Source organism: Prunus persica, chromosome G2 (genome assembly GCF_000346465.2).
Source record: "Prunus persica cultivar Lovell chromosome G2, Prunus_persica_NCBIv2, whole genome shotgun sequence".
NCBI lineage: Eukaryota > Viridiplantae > Streptophyta > Magnoliopsida > Rosales > Rosaceae > Prunus > Prunus persica.
In genome coordinates this window covers 4,146,673-4,164,712 of record NC_034010.1, presented here as the reverse complement: position 1 = coordinate 4,164,712, position 18,040 = coordinate 4,146,673, and the positions used below count along the sequence as shown (strand labels likewise).

The 18,040-nt window shown below is 36.2% G+C and overlaps 2 protein-coding genes across 6 annotated transcripts; one reads left to right on the top strand and one right to left on the bottom strand.

Moving 5' to 3' along the window:
• Positions 4,157-7,310, bottom strand: LOC109947116 (protein ENHANCED DISEASE RESISTANCE 2-like). Of its 2 annotated transcripts, XM_020556578.1 has the most exons (3): positions 7,168-7,221; positions 4,593-6,861; positions 4,157-4,417 (listed from the first exon to the last, which is right to left on the bottom strand). In XM_020556578.1, exons 1-2 carry the CDS (start codon positions 7,195-7,197, stop codon positions 4,594-4,596), a joined length of 2,298 nt encoding a protein of 765 aa, XP_020412167.1. In that variant the 5' UTR covers positions 7,198-7,221; the 3' UTR covers positions 4,157-4,417; position 4,593. The 2 variants fall into 2 exon arrangements, with proteins under 2 accessions (XP_020412167.1, XP_020412168.1); XM_020556579.1 differs by having other exon boundaries at positions 4,185-6,861; positions 7,221-7,310.
• On the top strand, positions 7,363-16,249 carry LOC18784770 (lon protease homolog, mitochondrial). 4 transcript variants are annotated; one of them, XM_020556576.1, is made up of 20 exons: positions 7,363-7,842; positions 8,005-8,070; positions 8,293-8,484; positions 8,606-8,671; positions 8,913-8,954; positions 9,053-9,175; positions 9,434-9,532; positions 9,683-9,748; positions 9,845-9,931; positions 10,095-10,134; positions 10,393-10,564; positions 11,710-11,834; positions 12,034-12,164; positions 12,258-12,362; positions 12,521-12,634; positions 13,153-13,320; positions 13,422-13,523; positions 13,722-14,039; positions 14,437-14,970; positions 15,158-15,381. In XM_020556576.1, the coding sequence occupies exons 1-20, from the start codon at positions 7,540-7,542 to the stop codon at positions 15,197-15,199; spliced, it is 2,895 nt and encodes a 964-aa protein (XP_020412165.1). In that variant the 5' UTR covers positions 7,363-7,539; the 3' UTR covers positions 15,200-15,381. The 4 variants fall into 4 exon arrangements, with proteins under 4 accessions (XP_020412165.1, XP_020412163.1, XP_020412164.1 ...); XM_020556574.1 differs by lacking the exon at positions 15,158-15,381 and adding an exon at positions 15,662-16,249 and having other exon boundaries at positions 7,365-7,842; XM_020556575.1 differs by lacking the exon at positions 15,158-15,381 and adding an exon at positions 15,662-16,249 and having other exon boundaries at positions 7,428-7,842; positions 14,449-14,970.

The following is an 18,040-nucleotide window of genomic DNA, read 5'->3' as shown; positions in this document are numbered from 1 at the left end:
GTTTCATATTTTAATCGCACGCATGTGATAAATCATCGTATTAAAAATTTTCCTTCATCGCCCGTATTTTTCTAGACGTCATCTTAACAGTTTACACGCTATAAAAGAAAAAAGAAACTGCTAAAATGGACTTCTAGAAAAATACGGGCGACAAAGGAAAACTTCTAAGACGACGATTTATCACATGCGCTCGATTAAAATATGAAATTGTTTAAACGGACATCTATATAAATACAATTGCCAAAAAATATTTGCGTAACCTTGTAAGTCGCGCGTAGCGCGTGATTAAAAAAAAGCCTCTCACAAGCGCTGAAGCGTCTGCAGGGAGACTACTCTAATGAACTTTAAGAGCTAGGGGGATTCTTATTCAATTAATGACCAACACGTTAATATTATCCAAAGCAAATCCAATATTAATAGGAAAATCTCAAATAATTGAAGTAACATAATATTATCATTCTACAGAACATCGCGTGATTAGATTCTGGACATAAATATTTACATAACATGCACATAGGAAGAAGATATGCAATGATCAAGACCACTTGTGCCACCCGTTCTTCTCTAAATGATCTTTCACTTTTTCATTGTCAATCTATACATAAATAACATGAGATGAGACCAAGTTTAAACACTCCCCTTTAAATTTTTAATTGAAATAATTTGGGAACACGTATACTCACCTTCACTTTGATAGTTTATTCTTCGCTACATGCCTACTCCAATTATTGGAAGAAAAATGTACCAAAAATAGCGCCAATTTCAAAAGTCAAGAGACAAAGGGAAAATCCTTTCGTTTCTATATAAGAAGCCAAGTTTAACAATAAAACAATGAATAAGAAATTGGTAGAGGATTAACGGAACAGTTTCATGATTTGCTACCTTAATTTTGTGCTCTAATTTCTCCACATAGCAACGGGTACGGTGTTTGTAAAACTAGTACAAAAATGAGTACAAAAATAAATTAAAGTGTAAACTCATTCACTTGAGATGCTAAAGTGATATAAAGTACCTGGCGTAGAAAGTCTTTATGTCTTTGATTAAGTTTTCTCCTATACAAAAAGAAAAATGTTGTTTCAAAATTAGAGTATCATCATAAAGGTTATGATTTTTTTTCTTTCTAATTTTAAATAAAAACAATACCTAATCCAACAAACTGTTATGTAGGTCCAAATGATATGACGAACATTTGCATGTCTGAGCTGCTCAAGTGCACGATTTTTAGGCCACCTATATTTGTCACTTGTCATCATTAACTTATAGGTAGGTAAAGTAAATATTTCTCCAATAAAACAATACTCACTGCTCTGTTTTCTCTTTTTTCCATTCTTTCAAAATTAGAAGACCAAGATCACTGTTGTTCATTATAATTGAATAACTCCAACCCGAAGAGACAACTGAAACATGCCTATTACACTCTGCATCCTGGTATGAGATTTTGTCAAATACACTATTTTCATGTACAATCATATGCAATAGGAAGGTTACATACTCTTAAATAAAGATTTAAATAAATTATAGAAACATAATTTTTAATGTTGTACTGGCTGAAAAGTAAAAAAAAGTTTACCTTATTATCATCATTTGTTGTATTAACACGCTGAACCAAACCACCACAAACTCTATTTGTAAGCCCATGACGCTCCACTTTTCCTATCTATATTGGAATACAAAATGACTGATGTACATGAAAATTAAAATTAAATAAATTTAACAACCAAAGCATGTACAAAACATCACATTTATCTTGAGGTTCTAAAAAAGAAGGGCATTATGTGCATTGTCCTTTCTTTTTCTTTTTTTTCATCTTCCTTTCTTTCTTCCTCTTCTCTCCGTTCTCTTTTCTTCTTCCTTCCCATCCAAGGCCTGATATTTCTCTCTCTCTCTCTCTCTCTCTCTCTCTCTCTCTCTCTCTCTCTGGCAATTTCCTGAGTGGGTGGTAGTATTGATGGTAGGGTTGATTGGGTTCGACTGGGTGGTGGTGCGATTAGCAGGTGGCTAGTCTGTTGTGGTGATTCTGGTTTGATTGGCCTGTAATGGTTGTTGGGTCGAGAAAGGGGGAGAGAAGATTTTTATTTTTTGGTTAGATGGGGAGAGAAGATTGAGCGAGAGATTGACGATAGTGAGCAACGGCAACTATTCTTTTTCAACCTCCCTTGTTTTGAGCGTTTCTCATGAGAATGAAAACATCTTTTGTCTGTTTTCTACAAGTACACGTGAACTTGTTTTCATTTTATGAAAACATTCTCAGTGTTTTCTGCTTTTGGCTCACCGAACAGGTTCTTGCTGTGTTTTTTTCTATGAAAATGAAAACAACTCCTTAAAACTTAACTGAACAAGCCCTTAAGTTTTGTATACATAATTTCATTTGTCATTGTAGTAGATTATTATCAATTTTTTAAAACAAAAATATTTACAAAACAAGTTATGGTAAATATTGTAAAATATGTCAATATGGAGTTAGAATCAACCCCATAAAATTGGGCAGCCTAGACCTAGTCCAAATTAACCCGAATTCATGATGAATTTGATTGGATTAACATTTTTTTTCGATGAAACCCAAACTAAAACCCGAGCCCAAATTATAAAGGATGAGTTATGATTTGGTTGACCATCCTGCTTTCTGTTATAAAATAGAAATTAAAATAAAAAAGGTGTGACTATCCAAGTTTGAAACAATACATCTTTTAAGTGAAGAGATGCATTACTTGCCTCTTCAAATTAAGTCACATACTTTGGGGAATGTCTCTTCATCATCTATAAATAGAGAAGCCCACTACATAAGGAGGCTATTGTATCATGGGAGACATTTGCCATTGGAACCTTGAAGCACGAGTGAGGAGCAATTTTGTCTTAAATAGATAGAACGAAGTTCTAGACTAGACCGTGTTCTAGTTTTTCTAAACTTTTATTTCTATTTCATTTTGATGATTTTATGCTTTAAATTGTGTCATTAATAGAATGACTAAATTTTGATTTTCTATAAACCCTAAATCCCAAATGCTAGAATTCTAAAATCTCCATGAAAGTCCTTCCAAATTTTTTTGCACTTTGTCTAAACCCAAAGCAAAGAGCTTATAGTTCAAGAGGTTAAGAATGTTCACCCTGCACTTTAGGCTCTAGGTTCGATTCTGCCCTTCAATATCACTTGTATATAAAATAAAAAGAGTGCTACTAAACAAACCCTAAAATTAACTGAGTACACCATACTACCAAACTATTTATTGAATTGTTAATTTACCCTAATATAAAATGACCAAAAAGGATATATTGAATTGTTAAACACATATAATTTTAATAAGTACACCATATTCACTATATTCAAATCTAATCAAATGTAGAGAAATTTTCGTATTACTTGGTGTTCACGAACAACACAGCAAGCACTGATGGAGACACAATGAGGTGTCGTTGAATGTTTGAAGGTGCAAGGAGGTGGGTTGTAATACCGATGCTCATTTCAAGGCCACAAAAAAGAACAAAACCCGCTGAGGTTGACTTCCGATTCCTATGCTTTGAGATTCTTATAGTTTCAAGTTTTGTTAGTTATAACATCTTCAATAATAGTAATAATCTGATTTATCTGTTTACTCATGGGATGACGAAACAGTCATCCAAGATTTCAATCTGTAAAAGACAAATATTCTTTTGGAGTTTTGACCACAAAGCTTTACAAACAATCAATGGATGGTTTCTTGCTTTGTAAAAGAAGTGCGAAACACTTTCATTTTACCCAGAAAAAACAAAAGGAACTCATAAAACTTTCATAAGATGATAGAACATATTTGGAGGGCAATAAGTTCAATCCAAAAATAAGAAATAAATAAAGAAAATCACAAGGATTTATAAGAATCAAGCTTTAAATTGAAGGAGCTAGCAAATCTACTCTACATCAGCTTACAAAATTAAAGATTTTGATACAAACCTAAAATTTGAAAAGATGGCATAAATTCATGTTAAAATAGAAATCTGGTTTAAGATTGATATTAAGGTGTGGTGTGATAGAATTTGTATTAGGGTGTACCAAGGGTATTTTTGGTAGTTAAATAGAGTGTGCTTAGTTAATTTTATATTTTAATTACAATATTTGAGTGTACTTAAATCATAAAATGTACTCAGTTAATTTTAGGATTGATTTGGTGCTCAAACTTTAACAGGGTATAAATGGCCCAAGATATTATATATTGTAGTGCAAAGTGTGAAATTCCCAACATGGGAATTTTAATATGTTCTGTAAAACATAGTATTAGCCACTGAGTGGCAAAGTATCTTCTACATCATTTACAAAATCATTCCGTATTTAACTATACACTGTAAATAATGTACACAACACTTTGATGTAGCCTTCATCAATCTTTCCATCCAATAGATGATCATGCAGAATGCCTATGCTGTCCATACGTCAACATTAACACACCTGAACTTGGAAATTGTAAAGTACATTTTATAAACATATAACAGAAAATGTATGAGAGTCTATACGTAGACTACAATTTATTATTCTACAGTGTGCTGTAAATTGGACAAAAAATATTGTTGAAGTAATAACTCTGACAAATGTGGATAACATGATTGAAGAATGCCAATACAACCTCAAACCTCCAAATGAACAGCAGACTCAAGCTTCACACGGTTGAGTCGAACAGTCCCAAGAATATACTCAGGCAACTCTGCTTCCTCCTTTGCCTCTATCAAAATTGCAAGGTCAACCACTATGTTCGTGACATATCCAAGAACAAGTCCGATGATACTCCTCGCCACGGATGAGGATCCAATATCCACATCAATTTCTAGAAAATTATCTTGTCTGAGATATTTGCAGGATACAGCTTTCCCCAGTAGGCAAGCTTTTGTTCCAACAGCTCGCTTGACCATCCAATATCCTTCAGCAATACTTGGAATTAATTTTAATCTTGCATCGCGAAACATGTCACTGCCATCCACAAACTTAGCAAACAAAGAATTTGGATTGGGAGGTCTGTCAGCAGCATAGTAAAGTACCAAACTATAGTTTGGTTTTGCTGGAACCTGGAGATTAAAGATTAGCACAAAAGGAAGCTTCTTTCCAGCTTCTGACTGAATAAGGCACCTGGGATGCAGTGCAAACCTATCTATGCTTTTATCAACTTTGAACCAATCTACTGCTATGAGCTTGAGAAGTGGATCTCCTCCCTTTACCTTCGAATTGTCCTCTAGGTAGGTCTTTCCTCTGATCATAAATCCCACACCACTTGGAGATGTCCAACAGTTTGTGTCGGCCTCATCATTCCCTTTGCAGAAGGAACCATGGAACTGCTTTGTGTCAATTGTGATAGGAGCTGCTTTGGGATCCAGTTCTTTATTAGCATTTGCAATTGAAGCTCGCTTCAAAGCTAAGCTTGAGATGGCCCATGCAACATTCTTCAGTTTCACTTTTGCATCCTTCTGGTCAAGCTCATCACTCTCACTTTCTTCATCAGAAGATGAAGAGCCCGCTGAAATTGCATCATAAAACTCATCCTGCACTGCCTCAGCCTCATATTCAGCATTGGAAACGGGACCATCAGGTACTTTTGATTTGATAACAGAAGCAGCAGATTTGAATTTGAGTGCAGGATTTGCTCCAATATAATCCTTCAGACCTGCCACTTGGCACAACAATGCATAAGGTACACTCTTTTCAAAGTTTGAGAAGTGATTTTTCTTCCATCTCCACCAGCCCTTAGAAGGTATCTCCACCATTTGTGTGACAAGACATCGTGGAGTATTTGAACCCATGGATGCGTTCAAATTTCTAATCTCCCAACTAGATGGATTTATTTTTGTACGATGATATCCAGACCTCTTAGGCTTCTTCTTATGAATTGCTGGGAATTGCAAGATTGTATACGTTCCATCTTGTCCTCGGAACCATTGCCTAGAAAACAGAAAATCTTTCTTGGAATGCCACCGAGAAAGATACATAGGATCAAATGTCCCATAGACAACATCAAAGTATCCATCATAAGAATCTATCAGCTCTAAGTCACCTGTCAGCGTATCCCACTCATATCTCTGATGTCGAGCAGTGTTCAAAATCACTTCAAAAGCAGTATCTGCAGTTGCTTCAATAACACCAACAGCCTTGACGATAACACCTTTACCACTCTCAGTGTTAGCAACATCTTGAAATATTCTAACACCATTAACTGTTCTCACGCATTTCCACTCATACGCCTCAACTGCATCTCCAAAGTCCGTTTGAAAGTACCCCTCTGAGCTATTTGGGCCCAAGCTTGAGGATTGGCGCAAGAGCGTCTCCGGGCCTTGCCCAATTTTTATAAGCCTTTTCAATCCATGTGCATAGTGCCTAACTCGAGGTCGATGCCCTTCAAGATCAATCTCCTCTTCCATGTTCAGTTTGTTTCTGGCACTAGCTCCTCTTGCAAGCTCATACTCAGCCTGTTGCTTGGCCTGATCAAATGCCTCCATCCATTTTTGGGCTTCTCCAGCCGTAGCACAAGCAATTTCTCCCTTTTTTGTTTCATCCAATCGATTGTAAAACCGAAGAACATAAATATCCCCACCCTTGCCTCCATGCTGGACCTTTCGGCGCCCGAGCTCCACTACCATCAGTGTAGGCCCAACAGCACCCCGCCGGATGGGTCTAATGCCGGGGTTCTCGTGAGGATCACGCTTGTACATCTCCACATACTTGCCCCGGATGAAGAGAAACCGGAGGTGACAATACTCATGCCCTAACTTATTCAAACCCAGATGATACACCCACCCAAAATACTCAAACATCCCTCCTCCAACTCCACTTCTGAAGGAGCTGTGCTCCGACCCATCCCCCTCAGACCGTTGTTCACTCCCCACGTTATTAAAAAACGCCGCATCCATCTGCAAAAATCTAAGATGTTCTAATTCGGAGCTAAATAATCACAAAGCCTCAAAATAAGTAGCAAATTCAACAAATTGAGCTGCGTGTGATATGCTTATTCCGAGCTATAATGATGCAAAGAGATCTAATCCAAATACAATTCTACAATAACAACCTACCCAAATTCAATAACATAATCGGCATTCAGAATTTAATCCATGCACACAAAGAAAACGGTCAAAGAAAACAACTTTCAAGGGAAACATAACGGTACATTAAGATCAAAGTTCCATTCCTATTTTCTTCAAAGAAATAATCAAACTTACTTCAATTTTCCGAGAAACCAAACAGAGCATAATAGAACGAAATGTTAGCGTACCTGATCTTCTCGTCTGGTCGTCTTGGAGTTGATTGACAGACTGTATTTACTGTAAGTCCACTGGAGTCTGGACAACTGGAGCCACACGTTTACCGACAGCGCCCTTTTATACTTACGTTTGGTTCATCAAGTAATTACTTCCGAACAGTAGGGTTGATTCCGTCAATTAAAAAAAAAAAAACTTTTCTTCTTTCTTCTTTGTTCGTCTGAAAGCAAAACAAGGGTTTATGAGGGGCTTTGAGACACAAAAATGGCGGTTTCGTTAAATTGAAGTTCCGATTTTTAACGACAGTCTCAATCCATTCGCTGCCTTAAGCAAATGCTGAAGCTTCTCTCGTCTTCCTCGTCGTCATGCCTTCATGGCCAGCTCCACAGCCTCCGCCGCGGGCCCACCGAGCTGGCCTCGCCGGTTCTCCGTGTTCTCGGCTCGCTCACTAGGTTGACTCGGCCGACCCCTAACTCGGCTCGCCAAGCGTTTTTTTGCTCGGACCGCAGCGACGGGTCTGATCAGGTGGTGGAAATTGAGTTCAAGGGGGCGGGGGCCGAGGCAGAGGCTGAAGCGGAGTCCAAGTCTTCGTCAGCCATTGTGTCCACCAATCCTAGACCCGAAGATTATCTTACGGTTGGTTGGCTTTGGAATCTGGTTTTGCTAAGTGGTCTGTTCGGATTCCGAAAAAACATAAGAAAATGTCTTGGCTTTTTTCCATGTATAAATTGCGTGATGGTTTCTTCCATAGCCATCGTGCTAACATGTTTGTTTTTTGGCTATTGTTATATGGGGCAGGTTTTAGCTTTGCCATTGCCGCATAGACCACTCTTTCCTGGGTTCTACATGCCAATTTATGTGAAGGTACATGAGATTCTCGAGTAAAGTGAAAATCAGATTGTTCTTTTGGTTATCTCATTGTTGGGTCAACTTTTTAGCTACTGTTACTTCAAGGTTTATGCAATTTTAAATTACTTAAGCATATCAATAACCACCTTTGACCATGCACTCGTAGAAATAACTCTGAGGTAATATGAAGGGGATTGAAACTAAATAATGTAAAATAGTGAATTACTTTTCGTGTAGGATCCTAAATTGTTAGCAGCTTTACAAGAAAGTCGAAAGCGACAAGCTCCTTATGCAGGTGCATTTCTTCTCAAGGATGAACCGGGGACTGATCCTAGTTTGGTGTCAGGTTCTGAAACAGATAAAAACATACATGACTTGAAAGGAAAAGAGTTGTTCAATCGTCTGCATGAAGTTGGCACGCTTGCCCAGGTATCTAACTTTGCTTTAATGTTTCATGCATCTTTAGTTTTGTGGTTTAACTTGATATACATCTGTTAGAATTTCCTTTCAATTTTTTTATGTTGTAGTTACTTGTATCTTCGTGTATCAGATTTCAAGCATCCAAGGGGACCAAGTAGTCCTTATTGGTCATAGAAGACTTCGAATTACAGAGATGGTGAGTGGAAATAATCAGTAATCTTGAAAATCCATCTTAAGGCACCATTTTCCATGACCTTCCTCATATTCATTTACAGATTTTTTCCTGAACTGATTAAAACAGTTGGCTCTTGTGGACATTTTAGAATTGAATGCCTCAAGATTTATGTACACTCAATTACGTGTATATTAATACAAATTAGTATAAACTTTTTGGGATAAAGATTGTTAAACTGAGAAAAGTTATGGTTCCTCTACAGGTTGACGAGGATCCCCTGACTGTAAAAGTTGACCATCTGAAGGCATGTTTATTTTATCTTATCCCATATAAAATATTAATTTTTGAAGGTTCCACATATATTTTTCTTTCTTATTTTTGGGCCATATACTTATATTGCAGGATAAACCATATAACAAAGATGATGATGTCATAAAGGCAACATCATTTGAGGTTATATCAACCTTAAGAGATGTCCTCAAGACTAGTTCCCTTTGGAGAGATCATGTTCAAACATACACTCAGGTTTGTTCTGTTTGTGTGCTTATTTGCTTCATCACCAATCTCTCTCCTTGCAACTTCTGTGAAACTTTCTGTCCATTCTAATTGGTTTTCCCTATTTTTAAATGAGTTGATGAAGTTATAGCATGTGATGCATAGCTTTATGATAACAGTTGGCCTAGTGAGAAAAAAAAGTGTTTCACATACATCTCTGTGTATTGAAATCACTTGGATATATAATTTAGTTCATGATAAATTTTTCTTTTTTTTCCATTTTTGCAGCATATAGGTGATTTTAATTTTCCAAGGTTAGCAGATTTTGGAGCTGCAATATCTGGTGCAAACAAATTGCAATGCCAGAAAGTGCTTGAAGAGTTAGATGTGAGTATCACTCTATCTTGATTACAGTAGAGTGGCTTATAATTAGAGAGCTCAATTGTTATGTTACTTATTTTTAAAAATAGAACTTTGTCAAGCCTTTATATTCAAATTTCTTATGTTTTTTTTTTTAACTCTTCCATTATTCCTCAGGTGTATAAACGTTTAGAACTCACTCTGGAATTAGTAAAGAAAGAGATAGAAATCAGCAAGATTCAGGTATGAAATGCCAATATGCCATTGTTTTTGTACTTGGCATGTGTTCTCCATTACAATTTAATTGTCTTTTGAACTTTCCTTATGGATCATACTTAGGAGTCTATTGCAAAAGCAATTGAAGAGAAGATAAGTGGTGAACAGCGTCGATACTTGTTGAATGAACAGCTTAAAGCCATAAAGAAGGTATTCGCCTCCACCGTCGAGAGATATTATTGTATATCATGAATTACTGCTGCTTCACTGACTGTAGTTTATTAAATAATCTTCACTTTGTGGTGGCTTTGTATCAGTTTCTTTATTTCAACCCTGGGCCTTTATGGAATTTATTTCGCTTGATATAATGCAGGAACTGGGATTAGAGACAGATGACAAAACGGCACTTTCTGGTTAGTTTTTATTTGTTTTGTGTGTGTGTGTGTGTGTGTGTGTGTGTGTGTGTATACTTGTATGTATGCAAAGCGTCTAAATTTTGTAAGTAGCTTGGTTGTAATCTGTGTCCATCATGGTTGTATGTTCTCGGTGTTTTCTGTCCATTAGTTCTAAGTATGACTTAAGCATTTATGTGGCAAACATTAATTAGTCTGAATATTGATTGTTCATGTACATAAAGGTAATTGTTGCATCACTTTTCTGATCTTCTGCAGAAAAGTTTAGGGAGAGGCTTGAACCAAACAGGGAAAACTGCCCACCTCATGTTTTGCAAGTTATAGAAGAAGAACTTACAAAACTGCAGCTGTTGGAGGCCAGTTCAAGTGAATTTAATGTGACACGCAATTACCTAGATTGGTTGACTTCAATTCCCTGGGGAAACTACAGGTCTTTGCAATACTTCAAATCTTATTTTGGGGCAATCTTTGAGATTCAAATATATTGAACTCCTATCTGTGACTGAGTTGCTGAAAGATTTTAATAATTTGTTGAGGCTATACTATAAGCATTGTTTGGATAGAATAGATGACCATTTATTAACACTGTTGCCACACGTGATTTTTATTTTTATTTTTCATAATGCTTTAGGATTTCATCTTGTCAATGTGTCCTTAGTTTTATATATTTTAGGGTAGGATGATATGGGTAGTAAGAAACTGATGTGGTGCAAACGATTTTGGAGGACCATGGTACTAGCATGACTATGAATTCCAGGGTCAAAGAGGAATGTGTAATAAGCAATGTTTCAAAAGGGGAGGCGTTGAGGCTTTTGAAAATGTAAATATATATATATATATACACATACGTTAGAAAATAATTAAACATAACTACTAATTGTAATGTAAGCATAATATCAATCACAGCACATAAAATATTCATTTTTTTTTTCACACAACATTCATACAATAATCAATCCTACGGGCTTATCATATTTGGTTTTGGGAGTTGACATGGATCGGTAGGACTTGGGAGGAGAAGCTATGGTTTTGCTGGAGGAAATATAGGGCTAGGACTTTATTTTGGGGCTGTAGTATGGGCTAGGTTTGGCGTTGAGATGGAAGAGGGAACAAAACACAGCGTTTGGAGGGGTTTTGTAGTTCTTTATTTATTTTCTACCATTTCAAGTGAAACTTGCTATTTCACTTTAAAATATCTTGGGCTACTAGGACGAAACGACGGGGTTTGCATAAAAACATTAAGGAAAATAGGGCATGAAGTTATCTTTCTCTCTTCCCTTTTTACACCTTGGCCGACATTGCAGGGCCTCATAACGGCACAACAGTTTCTTGTACCCCTAATGGTAAACAAAGTGTGTCAAAGCGATTCATAATGCCTTGCCTCAAGGCGTGCCTACGCAACGTCTATTAAAACCTTGGTAATAAGGAGATATCTAGTATATAATCTAAAATGGGGTGTACTATTTTGTTGAGTTAGTGCATTATTTTATTGAAGAAATGTGCCCCATTATTGCAATTTTACATTTCTATACAATTTTCAATATAATAATATTTCTTATCTCAATCGTAATGCAGTGATGAGAACTTTGATGTTCTTCGGGCGCAAAAAATTCTTGATGAAGATCATTATGGATTAAATGATGTAAAGGAAAGGATATTGGAATTTATTGCAGTTGGAAAACTCAGAGGAATCTCACAAGGTCATTATAGTTTGATACTTTTGTAATTGCGTGTCTTGATTCATGGGCATTGCTCACTGCATGCCATGGGTTGGTCCTGTTTTTCAGACACTGATCTTGGCTCTTATCTTATGTTTGTTTCTCTTTGGTTTTAACCAATGCTGCAGACTGCTAGTTCTCATTACACCCGAATTATTGATGTTTTGATTATATATCGCAGGGAAAATCATCTGTCTCTCTGGCCCACCTGGAGTGGGCAAAACCAGCATTGGTCGTTCAATTGCACGTGCCTTGAACCGTAACTTCTTTCGGTTTTCTGTAGGAGGGTTGTCTGATGTTGCTGAAATTAAGGTATTTGGAAACCTTTTTACTCTGAAATATTGATAAACATCTGTGTATCATGCAGCTATATCTTATACAATTAACTTTGAAAATTACATCCAGGGGCATCGCCGAACCTATATTGGTGCTATGCCAGGGAAGATGGTACAATGCCTTAAAAATGTGGGAACAGCCAACCCTTTAGTTCTGATTGATGAGATTGACAAGGTATATAAATGGCCGGTTGGCTTTCTTCATATTGTATTTGAAACACATCCTATTTGTTGGTTTTTTTTTTTTATAGTCCAGAGTGAGTAGTTTTATAAAATACTTATTTACATAGATTATTGATAGTTTAATCTGAAATTTGTGTTGTTTTGTTTCAGTTGGGAAGGGGACATGCTGGTGATCCAGCAAGTGCTTTGTTAGAGCTTCTTGATCCAGAGCAAAATGCTAATTTTCTAGACCATTATCTTGATGTTCCAATCGACCTGTCAAAGGTTAACAAAATGCTAATTCTACTTTTTGCAGAGCAAAATGCTATTTTATTATATGCAATAAATTTTGTTTCTTAAAAACAATTAGGTTGCCATATCCAAGCCATCTGGTGTATGTGTGTATGATTGTTAAATTGGTATAATCTTAACTTTACAATATGGAAAGGAAACGGGATGTTTTGGGTTCCCAATTCTTTTACTCTCTCTACCTAGTGCAGATAAATGTATGCATCATATCTCTAGTACTTTAAAGTTTAAACATTGTAACATGGAATTGATCATAAAGTAGTTGAAGAAATTGGTTGTATTTGGAACATTATTTTTTCGTGTGATAGATGTCTGGTTGTAGTCAACACCATAGGGCTGATGTTCTTTCCTCACACATTCAGTTTTTACATGATGCATCTGAGAAGTGTCCATGTAAGTTGTAGCATGGATGAAATGTAATAAGAATCAAGGATGGTTTATTTTGAATCCTTATTACTAAGTTGAGGAATCATACTTTGAAATTTTTATTGTAGGTTCTCTTTGTTTGTACAGCAAATGTTGTGGAGATGATACCTAATCCCCTCTTGGATAGAATGGAGGTGATTTCAATCGCTGGATATATCACTGATGAGAAAATGCACATTGCTAGGGACTATTTGGAGAAGACCACACGTGAAGCTTGTGGAATTAAACCTGAACAGGTACTGGTATCTGTCTCTGTGTGTAGGTGTGTGGACATGCACGCTTGTTTGTATGCTATATTTCAGTTAGCTTTAGTGTGTTAAAATTACTATCTTTTCAGGTTGAAGTGACCGATGCAGCTCTTCTTGCTCTCATTGAAAATTATTGCCGAGAAGCAGGTGTTAGGAACCTTCAAAAGCACATAGAGAAGATCTACCGCAAGGTTTGTAAAAATATCTAAATCTTGATCATCATCATAAACTTGAAAACATTTTTTCCACATGATTTAAAAGTTTCCACATGGTTTTCTTAGGTCCAAGGAACTACTTCTGAAATGCTGAACAAATTTATGGCTTTGTTAAACAATGATATGGGTCCTTGAACAGTAATATGCTTTAACCTACGTTTTATGCTGTGGCAGATAGCTCTGCAACTTGTTAGACAAGGAGCATCAGATGAAGCAGCAGTTGCTGATCAAATACAATCTCTCCCAGATAGGCCTGCTGCTGTTGAAGTTCAGCTTGTGGATACTGATGAAACCCAAGTAGAAGATGATAAGTTGGATCAAAAAGTGGTTTCTAGCAAGAATCAGACTGCAGCTGAATCATTGGAGGGCAATGATCATGACCATAGTTCTGAAACCTCTGCAGAAGAAGTCACTATTCAGATGGCTCTCCCTGATGAACCTGCAGTTGTTGAAGTTCAGGTTGCAGATACTGATGAACCCGTGGATTCAAAGGTATGTAACAAACTATAAAGTCTGGGTACTGATTTACTCTGCATCAGAAATTTCTTGAATGCAGTTGATATAATTCTCTTTTGTAAACTTATTTTGCAGCTAGGTATTTGTTGAGAGGTAATTAACATTCTTTATGGATCTCCAAGATGAGAGAGTTTAGAAAGATTCTTTTAGTTCATTTTACATATGTTTATATGATTTTTGGCCACATTTTTTTGGAAAATAATATATAGACACCATGGATGATATGCAAGTTCCACATAATATTAAAGCTTGTTAAATTTTCCTTTTTGGTGCTCATCTTTTTCCTCGTGACATACTTTCCCTTCAATGTTTTCATGCCATCTGTATTGATGTCTGAATTTATGTGTGTTCACCCACTAAAAATTTGTTGTAGCTATATTTACAGGATGCAAAAGAAACTGAGAAAATTCAGGAGGGTGAAGCAACAAAAACAGTTGAGAAAGTTTTGGTTGACTCATCAAACTTGGCTGATTTTGTTGGCAAACCTGTCTTCCATGCTGAACGTATCTATGATCAGACTCCAATTGGAGTTGTTATGGGTCTTGCTTGGACTGCCATGGGTGGCTCCACCTTGTATATAGAAACCACTCAGATTGAGGAAGCAGAGGGGAAAGGAGCCCTTCATGTCACTGGTCAACTTGGAGATGTTATGAAAGAAAGTGCCCAAATTGCTCACACTGTTGCCAGAGCGATATTGCTCGATAAAGATCCAGATAACCACACTTTCTTTGCCAATTCCAAGCTTCATCTCCATGTTCCTGCAGGGGCCACGCCGAAGGATGGGCCTAGTGCTGGTTGCACCATGATCACATCCATGTTGTCCGTTGCCATGAAGAAGCCTATCAAGAGGGATTTAGCAATGACAGGGGAAGTAACACTAACTGGGAGGATCCTTCCAATTGGTGGGGTATGTTAAATGACTCTCTCTCTCTCTCTCTCTCTCCATATGTGTATATATATATATATATGTATGTAGGTATGTATGTATTTGTATGTATATGTATACATATAGTAACACTGTATTACAAAGTCTTGTCCAACAAACTAAAAATCAGAGGTGGCCAATGAAGTATTGATTTGATGGCATATGCCAGGCTATACATTTCCAGGGTATGTTCTTTTGCGAGGCAGTCTAACAACGTGAAGTGCATATGTTGTCAGACTGTCATCTAGGCCACACATTCAAGCAAAATCGACGTAAAAGCTCTGGAAACCTAAGCATCTTATGTAGCCAGTGTCTGGCAAGAGTATGTTTCCATGTATTGCTAATAGAAGTGTTATATATTTCTTATGACTTAAATTACGCGATTTACTTTTATTTTCTATATTTAGGAAACTTCAGTACATCTGATGTTATGCTTCAGGGTGTACTTTTGGTTTCCTCATGATGAATTTTCAAGCTCCATGTTTGCGTATTTTTGGTGTTTGTGATTTTGACTTCATGAAAGCTTTGTAAAAATGATTTCCAATTGACATGCATAGTCCTGTAGGTTTTGATTGATGCCTGGTTTTTATTTCTATGTCTCGTTATCTTTGTGTTTGAGTACATGGTGTTGCATCTCAAACTTGTAAAAATTACATTTTTGTCAACAATATAGGTTAAGGAGAAAACGATAGCAGCAAGGAGGAGCGATGTGAAGACCATCATATTCCCTTTAGCTAACAAAAGGGATTTCGATGAGCTTGCCCCTAATGTAAAAGAAGGTCTTGACGTTCATTTTGTGGATGACTACAATCAGATATTTGATTTGGCTTTCAGTGATGGTCAAAATGAGAAAAAATGAGCCATTCTTCCTCACTAATTCTCAATAGAACTTCAATTTTCTGCAAAAGCGAGTGAGAGTTTGCTGTGACGCCCAAATCAAGACCATGTCCATTTTCGAGAGGACGGTCCTAGGTAAAATTAGAAGAATTGTGATAGTTCAGTTGGTGGGGGAACGATGTACATTTTCTTTATTTATTCCCTTATATTTTCCCATTATTCTTCTAAAATTGAAGCACCCATTGGCCCCATTTTGTAACCCGCAGGCCGTTATTTTTTCACAGATTGGTGGTCTGAGTCTGATAGAAATGAGATAATACGAGTTTCTGAAATTAGTCTGTTTATTTAATAGATCTGGAATTAAGCCTTTCATTCACCTCTTGGGGCTAGCTGGATATGAATGATTCAGACTTGTGGTTGCCATATATGTGTGGTCTACCATCTTAGGTGTTGGTTGCCATGTCTATGTGTTTACCATGGAGAAATGGGAACGGAAGGGAAATGGAAATAAAAATGAGAATGGGAAAGAAACATATGTGAGATTTGGGTCATCGGACCAAAAAGAAAAAAGAAAAAAGAATTTTTTTTTTGATTTGGGTCGTAGTTTTTGGGGGCACTTAAGCTAGCCCCCAGACTTCTTTTGGTAATCAAATCAATATGTACTTCAACAATTAGGCATGCGATGCATTGATTATAGATTGAGTCATGTGCACGTAAAATGAGTGAAGGTATTATCATTGCATGGAAAATGAGTGAATTTATTTGTCATTCTTCTCTCATGACCATTTTGATTGGCACGAAAATATTTGTTTTCAATGGCAAATCGCAAAGTATGGGTGTGTTTCGTGATAATTAAGAATGAGTTTTCTTGACAGGTCAAGAGAAAAATGTGAGAATTTGATAAGTTCGGAGGGAGAAAAAGCATGTCATGGATTTGAGGGTTAGAAAAATGGGATATTGGAGAAAACCAAATTGAATAGCAAGTGATTAATATCTTGGTTTTTCATTAGGTGCAAATATGATGTGTCCAAGAAGAGTACATGCTAGCTATAAAGATTCTCAAGTTCACCGCTAAAGGAAATACGATTGGATGATTTAAGGCAACTTTTGCGGTTGGATTCACCACAAAAGTATTATATGCGGCTTGTTTGGCCAAGTTTACCATCTATTTGGACTATCCAATGATTTCATTTTTTTCGGACTAGGGATATTTTGGCAAATTCTGGCGCTTTTTCCAACTGAGTTATATGTCAACTTGTTATGTTCTTCCTTTCTGGTTGTATTTATAAACACATATTTGACATTTGCTGGTTACTATTTATAATGCCCTTACTTTTTTTATTTAAAGAGAAAAACATATGGACTTAATTACTCAATCAAAGAAATTATCATATATATTTTTTTATAAATAAATTTGTTACTCTACATATGTGTTATTCTTAACCTATATAATAGTATAAACCCCTTTTATTACTTGCATATTATTCATTTTTTAAGTTATTGCGTTTGTTAGCTCGCACTATACGCAACTTAAATCATAAAAACCATCATACAACGTATTTTCTTCAATTTTTGTGTGTCAACAATAAAAAAATTGACTAAATGAACATCTTCTAAAGTTTTATTGAAAATTTCCATGTTTTTCTAACAATTTCTGTCGTTTTTATTCAATTTTTACCGATATCGACATTTTGTAAGTATTTTCATTGATATTTCCGTGTTTTTGGACTACTAATATTTCCGAACCCTTTGATATTTAATACCTTGGTTGGGAGAATATCGGACTAGTTATGTTTTTTATATTTCTTTTATTAGTTCTGTTTCTGTTCGTATTAAAAGACTCATAACTTAGCAGAGTCACGAGGGATGTATATTAAAACAAAACAATAACTAACAAGAACAATTTCGACATATACTGATTGCAATCATCAAGTAATTCAGCTAAAATATCTTTTACTGCAATTATTTTTGGATCATGCTGGAGTTGATACATCTGCCAAACATATCTTCATCCTAAATAACACGTTACACAGATCGAAACACAGCCAAGATAGAATAAAGTCCAAATAGAATGGTTCATCCAATGCACGCAATACTTGGTAGTTCAACTATTACTTTAATACCAATTTAATCTCTTACACCAGTTACTGTAACAAATTAGGTACAGTAATATAGTTTTGGCTGTGTCACACCCATTTTGTCAAAGTGAATAACA

Excerpts from the sequence above, each read along its gene's own strand:
- LOC109947116 (XM_020556578.1), bottom strand. The coding sequence starts at position 7,197 with ATGCTCTGTTTGGTTTCTCGGAAAATTGAA. Across the intron at positions 6,862-7,167 it reads TGGTTTCTCGGAAAATTGAA|ATGGATGCGGCGTTTTTTAA; the intron begins GTAAGTTTGATT and ends AGATTTTTGCAG.
- LOC18784770 (XM_020556574.1), top strand. The coding sequence starts at position 7,540 with ATGCTGAAGCTTCTCTCGTCTTCCTCGTCGTCATGCCTTCATGGCCAG. Across the intron at positions 9,749-9,844 it reads TAGAAATCAGCAAGATTCAG|GAGTCTATTGCAAAAGCAAT; the intron begins GTATGAAATGCC and ends GATCATACTTAG. Across the intron at positions 14,971-15,661 it reads GGATCCTTCCAATTGGTGGG|GTTAAGGAGAAAACGATAGC; the intron begins GTATGTTAAATG and ends TCAACAATATAG.